Source organism: Ovis canadensis, chromosome 21 (genome assembly GCF_042477335.2).
Source record: "Ovis canadensis isolate MfBH-ARS-UI-01 breed Bighorn chromosome 21, ARS-UI_OviCan_v2, whole genome shotgun sequence".
NCBI lineage: Eukaryota > Metazoa > Chordata > Mammalia > Artiodactyla > Bovidae > Ovis > Ovis canadensis.
Genome location: NC_091265.1, coordinates 42,417,209 through 42,438,954, shown reverse-complemented (window position 1 = coordinate 42,438,954; position 21,746 = coordinate 42,417,209). Strand labels below are relative to the sequence as shown.

Sequence of the window (21,746 nt, the reverse complement as noted above, 5' to 3'; positions counted from 1 at the left end):
GTCTTATGTTCGAGCTTTTCGTGTGGTAGCTATCCCACAGTCTGGTTTGCTAGCCCAAGTTAGATCGTTCTGGTTGCGCGTGGGGTGTTCCTGCCCGATTCTTGCAAAGCTCTGCAGCCCGCGCCTCCCGCGCGTCCCTGCCCTGCCCCCACTTCCCAATGGCGGATGCAGGCGTCTGTGCTGCTTTTCCGCTGGGGGAGTTACTGTTGGGCTTGTAATCTGTTGGTTTTAATTATTTATCTATTTTTCCTTCCTGTTATGTTGCCCTCTGTGTTTCCAAGGCTCGCCACAGACTCGGCAGGGAGAGTGTTTCCTGGTGTTTGGAAACCTCTCTTCTTAAAATTCCCTTCCCGGGAAGGGCTTCCCTTCCTGGGACGGAGCTCCCTCCCCACCTCCTTTGTCTCCTTTCTCGTCTTTTATATTTTTCCCTACCTGTTTTTGAAGACAATGGTCTGCTTTTCTTGTTGCCTGATGTCCTCTGCCAGCCTACAGAAGTTGTTTTGTGGAGTTTGCTTGGCGTTGAAATGTTCTTTTGAGGAATTTGTGAGGGAGAAAGTGATCTTCCCGTCCTATTCCTCCACCGTCTTCCCTCCCCTCTCAAGAATTGACCTTTCTGATTTTAACCTTAAAAAATAACCTGCCCTTCAAACGCTTATACCATCAAGTTCAGTTTATCTTTTTTTAATTTATTTATTTTAATTGGAGGGTAATTACTTTACAATATTGTGGTGGTTTTTGCCATACATGGGTGTACATGTGTCCCACCATTCTGAACTCCCTTCCCACCCCCCTCCCACCCCCCTCCCCACCCTATCCCTCTGGGTTATCCAAGAGCACCAGCTTTGGGTGCCCTGCTTCATGCATCAAATTTGCACTGGTCATCTATTTTAACATGGTAATATACAATTGGTAATGCTATTCTCTCATATCACCCCACCACTTTTAAAGAAGGTTTATTTACAGGAATCGGCGCAGGACTCTTATTACTATAATTGTCAGTTAGCTGAAGTTAGTGGACAGCATTGCTTCTATATTCTTCTATATTTTCCTGATTTATTTTTACATTTTTAACAATTGACTGGGGAGTGTTAAATTTTTCAAATATAATTGTGGCCTAATGAAAATGGAATTTATGCTTTTGACTGTCTGAAAAAACTCTTTACTTCATCTTCATTACGTAAGATATTTTAGCTAAATATGGAATTCTAGGTTGATAGTAGGTTTTTCCTTTCATTGCTTTAGAGATGCTCCCTCTTCTGGCTGGCTTAACAGGTTTCTAAGGTTTCATGTCATTCCTATCTTTGTTCCTTTAGCATAATGAGTCTTCTTCATCTCTGTCCTCCTTTTAGATTTTCTCTCTTTCAGTGAATTCAGTAGTTTGTGTGGGGTGTGTGCCTTCGTGCAGCTTTATTTATATTTATGTTACTTTTTGCTCATTGTGTTTCTCTTATCTGTGGGTCTATTGTTTTCATAAAATTTGGAAATTTTCAGGTATTATTTATTCAAATTTTATTTCTACTTACTTCTCTCCTCTTCCTCTGAGACTCCAATTACATAAAAATTAGGTTGCTTGATACTATCCTACAGTTGATTGAGGCCCTGTTCTAACATTTAAAATTCACGGATCTTTCTCTTCTACAATATCTAAGCTGCTGTTCATCTTACTCTGTGTCTTTTTATTTCAGTTGTTATACATTTCACCTCTCATATTTCCATTTGGTTCTTTTTATGACTAGGTATACAACAGCTTTTATTCTTGATCTCATAAGTCCGCATACTAAGGCACTAACCTTTGAGGATTTTAACCAATACTTTATGTATTATGGGTTTCTGAATTACAGAAACTGTCTCCAGGCATTAAGTTCAGGCAATCTCAGGACTTACTTCATTTGTTTCCCCTGTTCCAGGAATCATAATCCTATACTGCCATTTGTCCAGTGCCTGTATAGATTTTTGTCTATTTTTCTAGACTTTTACAGTTAGAAAGCATTTCCTGCAGCAGTTAATTTTGTATTAACAGAGCAGGCAGATGGTCTTGATTTTTGAATTGTTGGTTTCATACTCAAAATGGTTGCTAAACTATCTTATTTGCCATAATGAAATGAAAGAAAACCTAAGTGTTCTCTTTAATTTTCTTTTTAAACCTCATATCTGGAATAAAAAAGAAAAAGTGCCAAGAAATATTCATAAATCTCCTTTTGCTCAGTCTTATTTTATTAAAAGGAACAATAATTATGAAATATGAAGCACAAGGAAAGAACTATCTCACTGAACTTGTGAATATTGGTTCACTCAGATACAGTGCTGTGATATGCAATGATAAATTGAAATTAAGCAAAATATTTTGCTTATCAGATTAAACAAGTCAAAGCAATATTCCATTGAAACTAAATTTAACTACTGCCTGTCCTATAACCTAAATACCATATTTTATTCTTCAGGCTTTTCTTTCATTCACCTAAAGAGATAACTATTAGCCAATTGGTTCGATAATGTATAAGACTAAGAACCTGTAATGTACCTTTAGCCCCTAACTTGATGTAATTCATAGTAATTTTCCCTTTTTCACAATAAATGAATTTGTCATATATTTATTTATTATTGCATGTGCATTATAAACACACAAAAATCTGACCATTTGCTTTTTATTATTCAATGAATGCATGGAGTATTTATATTTTCTGCCAAAAAAAAAATGGTTCTAATTTTAGAAAGAAGCTTCTTGAAATTTTTCAATGCAACTGCTGATTTTTAGAGTCCAGATACAATTCTTGTTTTTTCCTAAATTAAAAGCAAAGTTTATTTCTTTGGCACAATCTTTTCTCTTTTTCTTATTTTATCATGTTGACAAGGATACCTATAAAATGCTCAGTAGTAAAGGATATGGAGAAGCCAATGGCACCCCACTCCAGTACTCTTGCCTGGAAAATCCCATGGACAGAGGAGCCTGGTGGGCTGCTGTCCATGGGGTCGCTAAGAGTCAAACACAACTGAGCGACTTCACTTTCACTTTTCACTTTCATGCATTGGAGAAGGAAATGGCAACCTACTCCAGTGTTCTTGCCTGGAGAATCCCAGGGACGGCAGAGTCTGGTTGGGCTGCCGTCTATGGGGTCGCACAGAGTCAGACACGACTGAAGCGACTTAGCAGCAACAACAGTAAAGGATAAAAGAGATGTTCTTTATTTTACCTGACTTTGAGGGGAATACAAGTAAATTGTCACCATAAATGTGATTGTCCCTAAAATAATTGTACCCTTTATTTCATTTTAAATTATTAATATACTAAGATATTCTTTTCATAATGACTATTGAGGTTTGTTTCCTAAATTTATTGGGTAATATTTTCTTCTCCTATAAATTTCTTAAATGCGGTGAACTATAATGAATTGTTTCCTGATACTAAAATATCCTTATGCTCTATGCAAATATTACTTTATTTGACATGTATTTGCTTCTATGTGATTATTTGCACTCATATTCATAAATGATATTAGTCTATAAGTTTATTTTGTTTGCTATTTTTATTTGAAATTCATATCAAGGTTATGTTCATGTTATAAATAGATATATAATTTTAATAGTCTCTTATATTTTATAAAGTCAACTCTAAGATCTCCTAAGCAAATCTAAGACACTACTAGATTTCAAATATGAAGATAAAACCATCAAGGACTTCAACCAAATGATTAAATAATTTACAAAAGCAAAAGAATTAACTAAGACATCAGACATTTAAAAAGCAAAATGCACAGCAAAGAAGCAATGGTACAACATGTTTTTAAAAACTCAGTAAGAGTAAAGCATAAAACAATGATTTCATATGCAGCACAGTTGTCCCTTCAAAGATCAAGGCAATGAAAAAACACCATTCGACACATTAAGTACTTAAGGAATTCTGCACTCATCAACCCTTCCTAAGGAATCTACTAATGAAAGAACATCAACCAATCAAAATATAATTGAGAAAACTTTAGCAAAAAGACAGATAGTCAATATTTTAAATTATATAAATGTACACATAAGAATGAAGCAAAGGAGGAATGAAGGTGGAAGACTCATGCCCAAAGGTTATGTATTGTGATAAAGTTGAAATAATACAACTGAAATATGAGAGAAAAATGAAAGGAAAGAGAGAAATTAAAAAGCTTATTATTGTACAGGCAATAGATGTACTTTAAAAGATACTGAAAATAAAGAATGAAATAATAAAACAGAAGGCTAAACTAGATTGTTTAAATCAGTATAAGAAAGAAAATTGTAGAGAAATGAACTCATAAATGTCAATTCAAAATCACTAAATAAAATATTTGCAAACAGAATCCAATACCACATAAAAGAAAATAATACACCATAACCAAGTGGGATGTATTAGAAAAGGAGGCTGTTTCAGTGTTAGCTAATCAATTAATATCATACTCCATATTAATAAGTGTGGGGGGGAAAGGTCATATAACTATATTAACAGATATTTAACAAAGTCTTTGACAAAATTCAACACCCATTATGATCAAAATACTCAAGAAAATTGACATGAGAAATACTTAACATGATAATATATAATAATATTTTATATGTATAATAAGAAATGCAGGCAATTTCTTATTAATTGGACAACACTAGAGGCATTTCCAATTAAAACAAGATCAAAGTAATGATATACATTCTCTTTTCTTATATTTGATGCTATATTAGAAGTATTGGGCTTCCCCTAGTGGCTCAGATGGTAAAGAATCTACCTACAATTAAATAATACAATTAAGCAAGAGAAATAAATTACCAAACTATTAGGGGAATAAATTATATATATTAATAAAATAAATTATAGAACTATTAGGCTTCCCTGGTGGCTCAGACAGTAAAGCATCTGCCTACAATGTGGGAGACTCGGGTTCGATCCCTGGGTCGGGAAGATCCTCTGGAGAAGGAAATGGCAATCCACTCCAGTACTCTTGCCTGGAAAATCCCATGGACGGAGGACCCTGGTAGGCTATAGTCTATGGGATCGCAAAGAGTCAGACACGACTGAGCGACTTCACTTTCACTTTCATTAGGGGTATAAGAATGGGTAAAGAATAACTAGAACTATCTCCATATGCAAGATTGAGATTAACATATACACACTACTATATAGGAAATAAATAACTAATAAGGACCTACTGTATAACACAGAAGAGTCTTCTCAATACTCTGTAATGATCTTTATGGGAAAAGAATATTTAAAAGAATCAATATATGTATATGTATAACTAATTCACTTTACTGTACAGTAGAAATTAGCACATTTTAAATCAACTATACTCCAATAAATATTTAAATATAAATAAAAACTGCATAAGCAATAAAAAAGAAGTATCTCCATATGCAAATAATAGATAGGACATCTGGAAAATCCCAGAGAATCAATTATAAAACTAACTCAATTTAAAAGACCAGTAATAAAAAGGGATTTAATATGCAAAAATCAAAGTTTCATATACACAAGCGGTACAAAATTAGGTCCATATCTCCTTCACCACAGAAAAGAATAAACTGCAAACAGATTTGGAATCTAAATGTAAAATGTGAAAGCTTACAAATAACATAAGAAAACACGGATGAATTATTCTTCAACCATGACATAAGATAATAATTCTGTATTATGACTCAAAATCCAAAAGCAATTAAAGAAAAAAATCTAATATGGAACTGACAAATTTAGGTAATGAGAAGTAGGTTTCTCACTGTTGGAGAAAGAAACAACAAATAAAGTGTGCCGGGGTCCAGCCCCGGTGGATCCAGGGTAATTCGAAGGTAGGGACGGAGTCGGTGTCCTGGGAAAAACTTATTTAATTACAGATATAGAGGGAGATTAGAAACAGATAGTGTAGTAGGAGAATTAGTGGAGAAAAGAGGCTGAATAACTGGTTTACATGGAATACCAATCACCACCTATGTAGGCCACAGGCGTCTTTCCATTCTCCCAAAGGAGAGGAGGCACTGAGGCCTCCCCGGTCTGATCTCAGAAGCCCAGGCAGAATTAGCAGGCTTGGTGAGTACCCACATTTCAGATGGGAATTCAGCCAGGAAAACGGGGAGCGAGAAAAAAACGACACGGGGGAATCAGTCTTTCCAGAAACTGATCCGATTTCTTTATTTTTCAGGTTTGTTTATATACCTTTTTGTTATACATAGGGATGAATACAGAGTCACGCGGGAGTCAGCAGACCTGACCCTGTCACAATCAGGTGCTTCATATAAAATTATACAAAGGTCTTATGAGTTTCATCATCTTCTAGCCATGAGGTCTGCTGACATTTTATGGCCCTTTCTGATACCGGTCAGTTAACCAGAAAACTTATTTTTCCAGGGGTGATTTTTTCTTAAATCAGGCACCACCCTCCAAATAAAGTTGCATTCCTATAGGGTGAGGGTGTGGTGAGTTACAATCAAGAAAGGAATTTACTTAACCTAAGGTTTAACATGATTAATCTTAAAGGTTAATACTTATTTATATGCTAGTTATATTCATTCTGCTGCTGCTGCTGCCGCCAAGTCCGACTCTGTGCGACCCCATAGACGGAAGCCCACCAGGCTCCTCCATCCATGGGATTTTCCAGGCAAGAGTACTGGAGTATAAGGGCAGGAATATGGAGATTTAGCAGCAAATATTGGCTCAACAAATGTAAACCCTTCACCAATGTTCCCCTTAAGATCTATTTTGTCTTAAGATAGTGATAAAGTTACATTTTTACATAGCATAGTGATTTATAACAAAGTACAGTGATCTATAACAAAAGAGAAGATTCATTAACTCAAAAGTCTAGTATTGCTAACATCAAAAACTACTATATTTCCTTTTCTATATTCCAAATACATTGATTAATATATTCCCAGGTGCCTAAGGATATGGAGGCCTGATGGCAATCATTGACTCATCAATGAATAAAGCCCTACACTAATACTCCAAACTCTCTGTGCTGTTTATGGTTGAGAGGTTGTCACACAAGCTAGTCTGTCAGCAGAGAGGTTTGACCTGAGACATCCTTGTCACATCCAGGGCAGGGAATCAGCAGTAATTATTGGCAGGACAAATGAAAAAACCCTTCACCAATATAATTCCTAATCAACCCACAATACTATACTAATGATCTTCTAACTTCTCAAAAGAGTCTGTATTTAGAAAGTTTTAAAACATCCCATGCCTCTCACAGTTGGGAGGCTGTAAAAAATCACATGCAGCTGGACAAGCCTGATCAGGCAGGCCAGAGAACCTTCAGAGTTCGTAAGTTGAAACACTGTTATCATGCCCAGGAATTTTTATTAACTGGAGCTGCAAGTTAACTCCTTCTCTGAGAGAAATGGTTATGGGGGAGAGCTCCCTGTAAAGTACACTGGTTTGGGGGTTAGATGCTCGGGAACAGGCGGTTTCCTGAAGCTTGATCACGCCTTTGCGTATGCCAAGCTTCCTTCCTCATGACCTTTGCCATGGGCGGACACGCTGGCCCCCAACAAGAGAGCAAAAATGGTGTTGGATTGGAATTTGGAAATATCATTACAAATAAATAGCTTTTAAAATTATGATGATAAAATGATACAGAAGCTCAGGGCTGGGGGAGTATCATATAAGAAAGAATCGCCAGTCCAGGTTCGATGCATGATACAGGATGCTCGGGGCTGGTGCACTGGGATGACCCAGAAGGATGGTACGGGGAGGGAGGTGGGAGGGGGGTTCAGGATGAGGAACATATGTACACCTGTGGTGGATTCATGTTGATGTAAAGTAAAAAAATAATAATAACAAATAATAAAAGAAAAAATAAATAAATTTTTTAAAAAAATTTTAAAGGTACAGAAATAAGTATAGATGCATATGTTTGGATGGGTTAGTACTCATATATATATTTCCTATTTGTTGAGGGTCCCTAGGAGTAAAGACATCTCAGTAGCAAGGAGTGCACTTAGAAATCAGATTTGGTTTCTAAATTTTAATGCAATTCTCCAATAGAAAGGCTCTTTAGAGAAGTTGTGGCATCTAGGGTTGGAGAAGGGAAAATAAAAGAGCAGCCTGGAACATCCTGTTGTGTCAGGAAACTAGGACATGTATGAAAAAGGTGGGGCATAACAATAAGATACTGATGAAAAACTGAAGGAGCCCCAAATGGTCAAAAAGAACAACTTGAATAACAAAATAAATATTACACTGCATTATGTTTAATCACAGAATAAAATACATATTCATGAATCTCTGCTGATATAAATAATTGAATAAATAAACAGGAAGAAGAAACTGTTCTTCCATACAGAAGAATTCCAATTATTAATAATAATGTACAGGATTGATGGAATTTTTTTAAATCACCATTAGACAAACAACAAGATAATAATGTTCCCTGACAAAATGGATGATTCTAAAATTGTTGAGTGAAAATTTGAGGAGATACAAAATATAAGCATAGCCTCAAAGTATCTCCCCTGCAAGACATTTACCATAACCAATAATAAGACATATTGATATCACATACACCCTAAAATGATGTATACCTGGAAAAGGATACAATATCACTTCTATGGTATTTTGCCAAAACTGCATAATCTCAATCTACTCAAGAAAAGACATCATACATATCCAAATTGAAATATGTTATAGAAAATAATTGGTACTCATCAAAAGGGCAGAAGTCATTAATTACAAGGAAAGAATGAGGGACTGTCACAGATTAAAGGAAACTAAGATCCTCTGCTGGGTCCTGAAAAAGAAAAGTGATATTGGAGAAGCACTGGTGAAATTTGAATGTGGTCTGTAGTTGAGTTTATGGTATGATACTAATGCTAATTCCCTGATTCTTATAATTTTACAGTGGCTTATAAACTGTCAGCTTTAGGAGAATTTAACTCAATATATGTCATCTTCTCTATTTTTCAATGTTCCATAAATTTAACATTTCAAAACAAAAACATTTTAAAAATTAGAAGGAATTTAAATACTTTATTATACTATCCTTCAGCAAACAGTATTTGTCCATTTATTTAAATCATGTTTTGCATCACTTGGCAGACTTTCTTCCTTTTGATTTACTTTTTCTTTTTTTAATAACTCATTTCTGTACACCATAAAATCCACCTATTTAAGGATACAATTCAAAAGAGACACAGATGTATAGAACAGTTTTTTGGATTCTGTGGGAGAGGGAGAGGGTGGGATGATTTGGGAGAATGGCATCGCAACATGTATAATATCATATATGAAACAAATTACCAGTTGAGGGTGGATGCATGATACAGGATGCTTGGGGCTGGTGCACTGGGATGACCCAGAGGGATGGTATGGAGAGGGAGGGGGGAGGGGGGTTCAGGATGGGGAACACGTGTATACCTGTGGCAGATTCATGTTGATGTACGGCAAAACCAATACAATATTGTAAAGTAACCTCCAATTAAAATAAATAAATTTATATTTTAAAAATAAATAATTTGTTAGTAAATTTACAAACTTGTGCAATATAACAATAATCCAATTTTAGAACATTTCCTTCACTTCAGAAAGATTCCTCATGACAGTCTGTATTCATTCCCTGGTCTCACTCCAGTCTCATGTTTCCACTAACTTTTCTCTTTTTATAGATTTGTCTTAACAGAATGTTTCCTAAGCATACAACATGTGACCTTTTGTGTCTGGCTTCTTGCACCTAGCATCATGTTTTTGAGTACTATCCATTTTATAATCTGCATTAGCATTTTGTTTCTCTGTATTGCTGAGTGCTTTTTCAGTGTACACATATACTTTTTAAAAAAAATCTATTCACTAGTTGATAACCAACAAACATGATTGTTTCCAGGCACTGACTGTTACGATTAATTCCATTATAAACATTTATGTTTATATGCACATGTTTTCACTTCTCTTGTGTATCCCTATAAATGGAAATTCTGGATCATATAGTAAAACTCTTGTTTAAGAAAATTCCACGCTGTTTTCCCAAGTGGACTCTACCATTTTGCATTCTGAATGCCAATGTATAGAGGTTTCAGTTTCTCCACAACCAATAACACTTGTTACTGTTTACTTTATTTTTTTTTAATTGAATGTTTGTAAGTTTTTAAATAAGAACTAGCTGTTATTGGGAGCTTAGTATACATGGGAATTCTTTTAAATTTCATTTACATACTGCCACATTTAATTCTTTGTTTTATTTTTAATTTTTTTCTTTATTTTAATTTACAATACTGTATTGGTTTTGCCATACATTGACATGAATCCACCATGGGTGTACATGCGTTCCCAAACATGAGCCCCCCACCCACCTCCCTTCCCATAACGTCTCTCTGGGTCATCACCGTGCACCAGCCCCAAGCATGCTGTATCCTGCATCGGACATAGACTGGAGATTCGATTCTTACATGATAGTATACATGTTACAATGCCATTCTCCCAAATCATCCCACCCTCTCCCTCTCCCTCTGAGTCCAAAAGTCCGTTATACACATCTGTGTCTTTTTTGCTGTCTTGCATACAGGGTCGTCATTGCCATCTTTCTAAATTCCATATATATGTGTTAGTATACTGTATTGGTGTTTTTCTTTCTGGCTTACTTCACTCTGTATAATCGGCTCCAGTTTCATCCATCTCATCAGAACTGATTCAAATGTATTCTTTTTAACAGCTGAGTAATACTCCATTGTGTATATGTACCACAGCATATCCATTCCAGTGAGTGAGAAGAGGACATATCTAAACCTAATTGGTTGAAACATCAAGCATATATATCTATAGTTGATGTAAAGGACATTACAACACTTCAATCTACCCAACATTGGAGTGAGCTCTCTTGTGAAATAGGGAATACTCCATTGCTTAATTTGTTCAAGCAGAATCTATGCAATTTTTCATCAGGAGCATTATAGGAAAACTGAATAAATTAATGAATATGAATAAATTTAAGGTCATGTGCTATGTGTCCTACTCTAAGTAAACTAATAATTGTCACAAATAATAATATCCCCATTTAAAATTTGATGAATGGAGGGACCAAGAAATTTGGCACAATTATGGTTCTATTGGCTCAGACGGTAAAGTGTCTGTCTACAATGCGGGAGACCTGGGTTCGATCCCTGGGTTGGGAAGATTCCCTGGAGAAGGAAATGGCAACCCACTCCAGTACTCTTGCCTTGAAAATCTCATGGACAGAGGAGCTTGGTGCAGGCTGCAGTCCATGGGGTCGCAAAGAGTCAGGCACGACTGAGTGACTTCACTTTCACTTTCTTTATGGTTCTCTTTCAGCTAATAAGTGATTGACCAGAGACTTAAACTTAAGTTTGCCATCATCACTGTTGTTTAGTCACTCAGTTGTGTCTGACTCTTTTGTGACCCCATGGACTGTAGCCCAACAGGCTCTTCTGTCCATGGGATTCTCCAGGCAAGAATACTGGAGTAAATAGCCATTTCCTTCTCCAGGGGATCTTCCTGACCCAGAGACTGAACCTGAGTTTTCTGCATTAACAGATGGATTCTTTACCACTGAGTCACCTGGGAAGCCCTTAAATGCTGTTCAGTTGCTAAGTCATGTCTGAGTTTTTCAATCCCATGAACTGTAGGCCCCCGGCTCCTGTGTCCATGGGATTTCCCAGGCAAGAATACTGGAGTGAGTTGCCATTTCCTTCTAAACTTAAGCTTACAAGCAACCAAATAAACTTGGCTCCTTGCTATTTCTACTTCTCTATACCAAAAACATTAATCAGAAACTAGATAAGGAGCTGTGTAACACAGGGAGTTCAGCCCAGTGCTCTGTGACAACCTAGAGGGGTGGAATGAAGGGTGGGGGGAAGGAGGCTCAAGAAGGAGGGATTATATATAATACTCATGGCTGATTCACATTGTCATACAGCAGAAACTAAACCCAACATAGTAAAGCAATTATACTCCAATTAAAAATAAATTTTTAAAAAAGAAACTAGATAAGGCGTAAGACATTTTGTCTATGTTCCTCTTTGAAAGACATGACATCTGCACACGGAACACTAAGGCCAAAGAAGGCTAAATTTGAACATTTATTCCTCTAGAAGCCCTTTATAAATATTTTATTTCACATCACTTTATTCACCCATGAAACATACTGTATTTAGGATAATTATTCATGATACATAGCATGTACTTTGGCATAATTATTATTAATAATTACCTTAATACTATATATCTCATGAATGAATAAAGTAGTATGAGATAAAATATTATTTACAAAGGGCTACTAGAGGAATTAATGTTCAAAATTAGCCATAGAGAGTAGATTAGTGAAGGCAGAGATGAAAAGAATTCCATTCACTTTCTAAGATGGAATGCTTTGATGAGATCAGGGGGAGATTATGGCAAATTGCGAAGAGGTAGACAGCAACCCTAGATAAGAGAAGTTTCTTCCTGCAGAAGATAAAGATTTTGTGCTTATAATGAAATCAGTTTGCAGATAATTTTACATATTGAAAAGAGAGTCAATTTATGCCTTAGACAGAGAGGAACAGTGAAGGGGAGAGAGAAATTAAGCATGTTGTTTTAAGAAAACTGACAAAGTGGAATACAGAACATTTTATATATTAGGAAATTGAGAGTTAAGACATAAAACACCTTTGTGTAAATTTAGGTATGAAATATGCAGAGGAAGTCTTAAGTAAAACCTATAGAACTGAAGATAGAGCAGAAATAAGCAGTTTAAAGAAAATTTTCATATAATTTAACATCTAATTAGGTTTAAGAGTTAACAGATTGAAAGAATTAAAGAAAACTTAAATTTCATTTTATACTTAAAAACAAAGTAACAGGAAAACATTTCCCAAAAGGCTGAAATAAAGGTTTACAGGAAGAGCATGAAATGAAACTGAACAATTTGTCCTGATAATTATTAACTCAATTCTCTAAGGCTTCATCATCCTTCTCTTGAGAGTTGATTGTGAGTAGCTAAAGAACTCCCTCTGGATGAAGAATGCATGGGACTGCTGTGTTCCTGGCTGATGTAATAGCTCCCAAACTCTGGACAAGTCTCCCAGAAGATGAGATGTGACTCCCTGATGACTCAAAGCAATAGGAACCTGGTCATCCACATATGCAGTATGGCAGAGTAAATCAGGGGAGCAGAGGAACCACAGTTCCCAACTCTGCAAAAAAAAAAAATATATATATATAATATATATATATTTTTTAAAAAAATATATATATAGGCTCCATGAGAGTAAGATTTATAATCTGTATTTATCTTGCCATTGTTAGGGAGCGTACTTTTCCCAAATAATCCTTACAGTTCTTTATGTGCCTCAAAAAGATAGTGTTTCCCATACTAAAAGACTCATTTTGAAAGGGCAGCAAGAAAACACCAGAACCGGCCAAAAGAGTGAACTGAACATGTATATCCATGACATGGACCAACTGGCTAATGACGCTTCGGGGAAACCAAATGGCTACTTATTCTGTCTGCTGATGTCAGTCCTCTGCTGCCTGAGAAGATGATCAGGGAGACAGAAGACCCCAACCAGACTGAGGTGGACTTCTTCTTCCTGGAGGGTCTGAGGTACACAGCTGAACATCCCAGCCTCTTCTTTCTGCTCTTCCTCCTCATCTGTAGCATCACCGTGACTGCGAATGTCCTCATCCCCATCACTGTGGGCTCTGACCCTCACCTCTGCTCCCGCATGCACCACTCCTGGCGCGCCTTCCTTCCTGGACGCATGTCCGTCTACGGTGACAGTGCCCAAGGTCATGGTAGGCCTCCTCACTCCGGATGGGAGGTGATCTCCTTGAGGGCTGTGCCATCCAGCTTTACTGCTTCCACTTCCTGGCCAGCACCGAGTGCTTCCTGTACACAGTCATGGCCTACGACCGCTACCTGGCCATCTGCCGACCCCTGCACCACCCGGTGGCCATGAACAGGCGGATGTGCGCAGGGCTGGCTGGGATCACCTGGAGCATGGGTGCTGTGCACTCCGCACTCCATACCTGCCTCACCTTCCACCTGCTCTACTGTGGGCCTCGTCACATCGCCTACTTCTTCTGTGATATCCCCCCAGTGCTAAAGCTGGCCTGTGCAGACACCACCGTCAATGAGCTTGTCATGCTTGCAAACATTGGCATTGTGGCTGCAGGTTGCCTCATCCTCATCATCATCTCCTACGGCTTCATCGCCGCAGCGGTGCTGCGCATTCGCACAGCGGAGGGCAGGAAGCGCGCCTTCTCCACCTGCACCTCCCACCTCACGGTGGTGCTCCTGTACTACCTGCCCCCGGTCTGCATCTACCTGCAGCCTCCCTCCAGTGGGGCAGGCGTCGGGGCCCCTGCCGTCTTCTACACCATAGTCACTCCCATGCTCAACCCTTTCATTTACACCCTGCGGAACACAGAGGTGAAGCAGGCTCTGCGAAGACTTCTGGGCCAAGATTCCAGAGACTCTCCAGCAGGCAGCCCACTCTGCTAACCTAAACTGTGCTTCTCTTCATTTACCCGCCAAGAAAGCATCTATTTCCATATCAAAATGGGAAAGGAGCATCATTCAAGTGGAAATCAGAAAAACTGAGTTTCAGCTCAGCCAAGAACTTTTTTCCCCTCCTTTCAGCCAACTGACTGGTGTTAATGTCTGTCACAAACTTTTCATCTTTAAAACCAAAGGGCTGGGAGATTTCCCTGGTGGTCCAGCAGTTAAGACTCCACTTCCGCTGAAAGGGGTGCAGGTTCAGTCCCCGGTCAGGGAACGAAGATCTTGCCATGCCTCCTGGCATGCAGAAAACTAAAGGGCTGGATTGGGTGATCCCCAGAAAATCTCTACCACCTAGGTTTTATGGCTCAGAGGTATGTGAAATGCTATTCACAGCCTCATTTATTTTAGCAAATGTATCTTTTTTAACTATGAAATAATTGTATTAAATATAACACATATTTTAAAATGCTGATAACAAAAGTATAGGTATAGACAATTAATGTTTGTCTATGCATCTCCCAGTTTAAGAGAAGAAGCCACAGCTTTTAGGATGATAAAATACAATTATTAGGAGAAAAACAACCTGCCCAAGGTCACTTAGAAGGTGTCGTTATCTTTATTTTCCCACTCCAGGTGGTTTATAACTAAGTGATAGAAAGACATGGACCTTAACATCAGGTGGACCTACTAGTACTCGAATCCTGATTCCACTAGTCATTTGATATAAAATCTTGTGCATAGTTTATAATAACTTGGTGTTTCAGTGTGTTCTTCTAATATAGTAAGATTAAAATTAACTACTTGGTAGAATTTTATGCAGGCTAAATAATATATTTATGTTAAGTGCTTGCTGAAAAAAGGATGTTCCCATTTCTTACAAAGCAAACTGAAGAAGTCAAGAGTGCTTATTATACAAGCTAAGGTTTAAACTAAATGAAAAAATGCAACTTACCAAAATTTATGGGGTGCAGCAAAATCAAAGATCAAAGTGAAATATTCAGCATTAAATGCATACATTATTAATAGGAAAAGAAAAATATCTTACTAAGTTTCCAATTTAAGAAACTAGAGAAAGAAAAGTAATTGAAACCTAAAGGAAGCACAAGAAAATAAACAGCAAAACCTAGATCAGAAATGAATGAAGTTATAAGCAGTAGAGAAAAAAATTTTAATCAAAAGTTGATTCTTTGCAAAAATCAATAAAACTGATAACTCTTTAGCCAGGATAACCAAAGGAAGACAGAAATAACCAATATCAAAAATGAAGGGGATATTGTCACTACTGATGATACAGATATTAAAAGAAGATTATATATAACTCTTTCTCCACATATTTGATAATGTAAATGAAATGAACTACTTCATATAAAGACACAAAATACCAAAACTCATGTAGGACAAATGGATAACCTGAAGAGCTCAATATCTCTTTTTAAAATTGAATTCATAATTAATAAACCTTCCAAAAAATCATACCTAGATAGTCTAATTATTAATTCTGTCAAAACAGTTAAGGAATAAATAGTATCAATTATCTTCAGTCTCTTACAGAAAAGTGGAAACAGAGGAACTACTTCTTAAATAATACAATGAGAATTATCCTAATTCTCAGGATAATCCAATTCAGAATTATCCTAATTCTCAAGTCAGATAAAGACATCAAAAAAAGGAAAACCACAGACCAAATAACTCTCATGAATATAAGCATGATAACTTCTGAACAAAATATAGGAAATCAAAGTCAACATATGTAAAAACATGTATATACCATGATCAAGTAGGATTTACTCCAGATATGCAAGACTAGCTCAACATGCAAAAATCAGTGTAACAGGATATAGAAGAAAAATCATATAAAATCATATATCAAGTGACTAAAAAGAGATTTAACAACATTGAAAACTGATTCCAAAAAAAAAAAAACTGATTCATGATAAAAACTCAGCAAACTAGGAATTAAGAGAGCCTACCTCTCTATATTTGATAAAGAACTTGATAAAGAACAGACACAGGAAAACTAAAATGTCATAATTACTGGTGAAATAATGAGCTTTCCAGCTAATGTCTGGTGGATACATGACACTGTATTTGTCAAAACCCATAGTGATTTACAGTACAGAGTGAAACAATGTGTGCAAATATAAGATTAATTTAGGAAACTGGAGATTCTAGGAAGTAATGCACAACATGACAAAACAACCTCTGTTACAGATGTACGTGGCAGCTCCACGGAAGGAGACAAAAGATGCTGACCTAAGTAAAACAAATGTAAGCCAAGGTTTACTGAGATTGAACAGATCGGTAAATCAGTGACTGATGGTGATTCAGATATCCCACCATGAGAATGGCAGAATAAACAAGCTAGGGGGAAAAGGATGTGGTAATGGATTATAGATGGAGTCATCAGTATGAAGTCATGTTTAACTTATTATAGCTACAAATGGTTACATATAAACATATTTATAGACAGGTATATATACATACATTTCCTTGTTCTCTCAGTTTAGAGAGCCTAAAAGCAAGAAATACACCTACTGCTCAAGTATGAAGTTTCTGGTAATGTTCTCCAATAATAGAAACCAGGAAAGGAACTGGAGAAAAAATGGTATAAGAAGAGACTGGAGCATCTGTGCTAGAAAGCAAAGAAGCGCTAAAGTACACACATACACACACACACACACACACACACACACACACACACACACAAAGATGGGGCTATGACAGAGAAACAGGAGCCAGTTGAAAGAGTTCTCAGTGGTCAAAACTAGAATAACTTCCACCAATATATTGAATGAAGTGGTAATGGATTATTATTTAAAATATAAAATAGCCATGAGTCCATAGTGATATAAATAAATAATTGAATGACTAAATAAGAGAAAGAAAAACAGACAAATCCCTTTTGCAGAAGCTTAATGAAAATAGAAGAAAAGAAATAATAAATATAACAGCAAAAATAAGTGAACAATGTAAGAAAAAATAAATGAAAAATAAGTGAAAGGAACTCATCAGGCTCCTCTGTCCATGAAATTCTCCAGGCAAGAATACTGGAGTGGGTTGCCATTCTCTTCTCCAGGAAATCTTCCCAACCCAGGGACTAAACCTAAGTCTCCCATATTACAGGCAGATTCTTTACCATCTGAGCCACCAGGGAAGCTCAATCAAAACTATACTGCAATATTAAAAAAAAAACAGCATACATATAGACAGAATTATATGCTATAACCAAGTAAGGTTTATTTCAGGGAATCAAAGATGTTCATATTTGAAAAAAATCAATCAATGTACTGTAGCATATGAATAGGCTAAAGAAGAAAAAAATATGTGATCATATCAGTTGAGACAAGAAATATCTAAAACCAACAGCAACTTATAATTTTTTTAAATTATCAAAAACTAGCAATAGAGGAAAATTTCCTCAACTTGAAAAACAATGTCTACAAAAACACTCCCGTGAACATTATACTTGATGATGAAAGACTGAAACTTTCCAGTTTTGACTGGGAATAAGACAGGGATATCCACTTATCACTTTTATTCATTATACAGAAAGCATTGTTTTTATGCATTCTACATAAAGCATTGCTCAAAGGAATAAAGCAAGAAAAGAAAATGGATTACATACAGGTCAGAAACAAAGAAATGATACTGTCCTTAATTTCAGGTACCATGATTTTCTGTGAAGAAAATCCCAATGTATCTGTTTTAAAACTCTTAGATTTTCCAAAGAAAACAAACACTGATTGGAAGAACCCCTGGAGAAGGAAAATGGCAACCCACTCCAGTACTCTTGCCTGGAGAATCCCATGGAGGGAGGAGCCTGGTAGGCTACAGTCCATGGGGTTGCAAAGAGTTGGACATGACTGAGCGACTTCACTTTCATATATATCCCTGTGTTTATTGCACTACTGTTTACAATTCTCAATATATGAAAATAACCTAAGTGTCCACTGACAGATGACTGGGTGAAGAAGATATGTATATATACATACATTCAATGGAATTTTATTCAGTTATAAAAAATAAAATCTTGCCATTGTGACAATATGGATGGATCTAGAAGGTATTATGCTAAGTGAAATAAGTCACACAGAGAAGGACAAATACTGTATGATCTCATTTATATGGGGAATCTAAAAAACAGAACAAATGAACAAAAAAACAGAAAACAGACGAGTAAATACAGAGAGGTGGTTGCCAGAAGGGAAAAGAGTGGGGGGGGGGGCGGTGATCAAAATAGGTGAAGTGGATTAAGAGGTACAAGCTTCTAGTTATAAAATAAATGTCATGCACATATGGGCTTCTTTGGTGGCTCAGTGGCAAAGAATCTGCCTGCCAATGCAGGAGATGCAGCTTCGATCCCTGTGTGGGGAATATTCCCTGGAGGGGAATATCCCCTGGAGGAGGGCATGGCAACCCACTCCAGTATTCTTACCTGGAGAATCCCATGGACAGAGGAGCCTATTGAGCTATACAGTCCATAGGATCACAAAGAGTTGAACATGACTGAAGCAACTTAACACACATGGGTGCAGGGAAGTATACAATATGTTCACATACTCTAAATTAGGCAATGAAATGTGAAGATATTTTACATTTTTCTTAATTTAGAATTTTGCCTTTGTGTTCAGATGCATTTTACTCCCTAAAATCATTGTTCATGTGTCACTGATTTTTGAAAGTATATAGTAAATTCTGCATATTTTTTTAACTTTACACATTTAGAATCAAAACAAAATACTCAAGTCCTAGTCTCAGCTCTACCACTTATAAATTGCAATTTGGAATAAGCATGAACATCTCTGAGCCTCAGTTTCATCATCCCTGAGATGGGAACTAGGATCCCCTTCCCTAACTCCTCACTGTCCTTCCCTGAGGAGCACACAGCCTGATAGATGCAAAGGTTCAGAGGAAACTGCAACAAGACTTCTAAGAACAACTGTGACACCCTGCAAGTTGTCTCTATTAATGTGTGAAGTGGGTCTACTGAACTTCATGTCACAGGGAGACTTCAAACAGCCCAGGTGATTCCACCAGCCTCCCACTCACTGAGCAAGAGGGTATCTCTGCTTCAGAATGTAAGACTTCTCCACTGAGTGAGCTTTAATGTTTAAAGGTGCTTATTTTGTACACCAGACCCAGCATGTAAAGCAACAACTTCACCTGGTGCCAGGTTGACCACACAGGGAAATGTCCCAGTGCTTGAGAGAAAAACCAATTGTGCCAGCTTTGGGGAAACACTGTGTCTGCCCTCAATATGTACATCAATTTACCAGAATCAAATTTCAGTAAGAATTTTGAACACAAACAACTGATCTCACATTCAACCCATGGGTAGCCTGCAACTCCACTACATTTTAAAGAGAAAAACAGCCTCAATGACATACAGCCCATTGTACATATCACCAATAATGGATATTAAATGCATGTTTTGTTTGTTGTAGTCACATAATCAAATGGGTGAATGAATCAACACCCATTTCCTCTTGCTAGATGCGACAAGTATTTCCTGCTCAGCCTTGCCCCTCAGGCACTGGAGTAAAGAACCACTTACCTGAATGAGCTTGCAAAGATCAAAAGTGGGTTGTGTATCATGAATTGATGTTAAGCAGTGATCTCATAAAATATAAGACTTGAAGACATTGTGTGTGTTGGGGGCAAGGCCGTATAAGGAGAAGTATATAATGGGGTTCAGTAAAGCTGGGGGTTCAGGAATTATTAGAACCATTTTACTTCTGGTTTTCTTTAGCCCTTAACCACAGTGAACCCTCGTCATACACATTCCAAACCTGATCCTGACAACAGTAGCCCACTTAGAGAAAGTTCACATAAAACACATTCATGATGTCGTCAGGGAACTTTCTGGTCCCTAACTAGAAAGGCCACTTTTGTAAGCCTACAATATCAAAGCTTTTGGACTGATCTAGAAACAGCTCCATCCTAGTACACAGGCACAGGAGAATCCCATGACTTACCTGTTTGATTCTCAGCTGTGCCAACTTCAATAGAATCATACTTTCCCTCATAACCCCTTTTATCCCATTTCAAAATTCTATGCTGTGTATATAAAATAACTGACTTGTTTCCTCAGATGTATTCCTCCCTGTTAAAAGAAGTCCACATAGCTATATAGTACTTAAAGGCACTAACTAGAAAACCAAATTGCCTCTATTAACACTTAGCCACCCTTAACTTTTACAATCTGTAGGTATATCTGTTTTTCTGATTAATGATTTGCAAAATAATCTGAAGGAATGAGACAATTTTTATTGAAGGATAATTACTGTAAAATGTTGTGTTAGTTTCTGCTATACAGTGAAGTGAATCAGCTATATGTATGCATATTAATATATCTCCTCCTTCTTGATCCTCCCTCCCACCACACCCATCCCACCCCACCCCATCCCACCCCTCTAGGTCATCACAGAGCACCAAGCTGAGCTCCCCGCGCTACACAGCAGCTTCCGATAGCCATCTGTTTTACACATGGGGTGTATATGTCAATGCTACTCTCCGAATTCGTCCCACCTCCCCCTCCCCCACTGTGTCCACATGTTGACTCTACATTTGGATCTCTATTCCTGCCCAGCAAATAGGTTTCTCTGTACCATTTTTCTAGATTCCACATATATGTGTTAATATATGATAGTTGTTTTTCTTTTCTGACTTACTTTACTCTGTATGACAGACTCTAGGTCCATCCGCATTTCTACAAATGACCCAATTTCATGTTTATGGCTAATATTCCATTGTATATATGTACCACACTTCTTTATCCATTCCTCTGTCAATGAACATTTAGGTTGCTTCCATGTCCTGGCTATTGTAAAGAGTGCTTCTGTAATCATTGAGGTGCTTAGATGTGCAGTCATGTCCAACTCTGAGACCCATGGACTATAGCCTACCAGGCTCCTCTGTCCATGGGATTTCCCCAGCAAGAACACTGGTGTGGGCTTCCATTTCCTGCTCCAGAGCATCTTCCCAATCCAGGGATCAAATCAGTGTCTCTTGCATCTCTTGCATTGACAGGTGGATTCTTTACCACTAGTGCCACCTGGGAAGTTCAAACATTAGGGTACATGCATCTTTTTGAATTCTTGAAACCTAATTTTAAAGATTTTTTTCTGAGATTGAAATGGGTTTCATTTGTATTTTGAGCCTCATCAAATGAAAGATCAACCACCAGTTTTAACCCACTCTTTGAGTCGCCTCAAATGCTAATAAAATATATAACATATTGAACACAATCTGCAATGTCTGCAAAGGCTCCCAAATAGAAAGATACTGTTTGCCTATTGAGATATACTTTTCCTT

At 37.2% G+C, this 21,746-nt stretch overlaps 1 protein-coding gene across 1 annotated transcript; it reads left to right on the top strand.

Annotated features, from left to right (window-relative positions):
* Window positions 1–13,467: 13,467 nt before the first annotated feature.
* LOC138427285 (olfactory receptor 10S1-like) lies at window positions 13,468–14,432 on the top strand. Its single transcript, XM_069566630.1, is given in 3 exon segments — window positions 13,468–13,664; window positions 13,666–13,749; window positions 13,751–14,432. Coding segments are annotated over 3 exon segments (963 nt in total).
* Window positions 14,433–21,746: the final 7,314 nt, after the last annotated feature.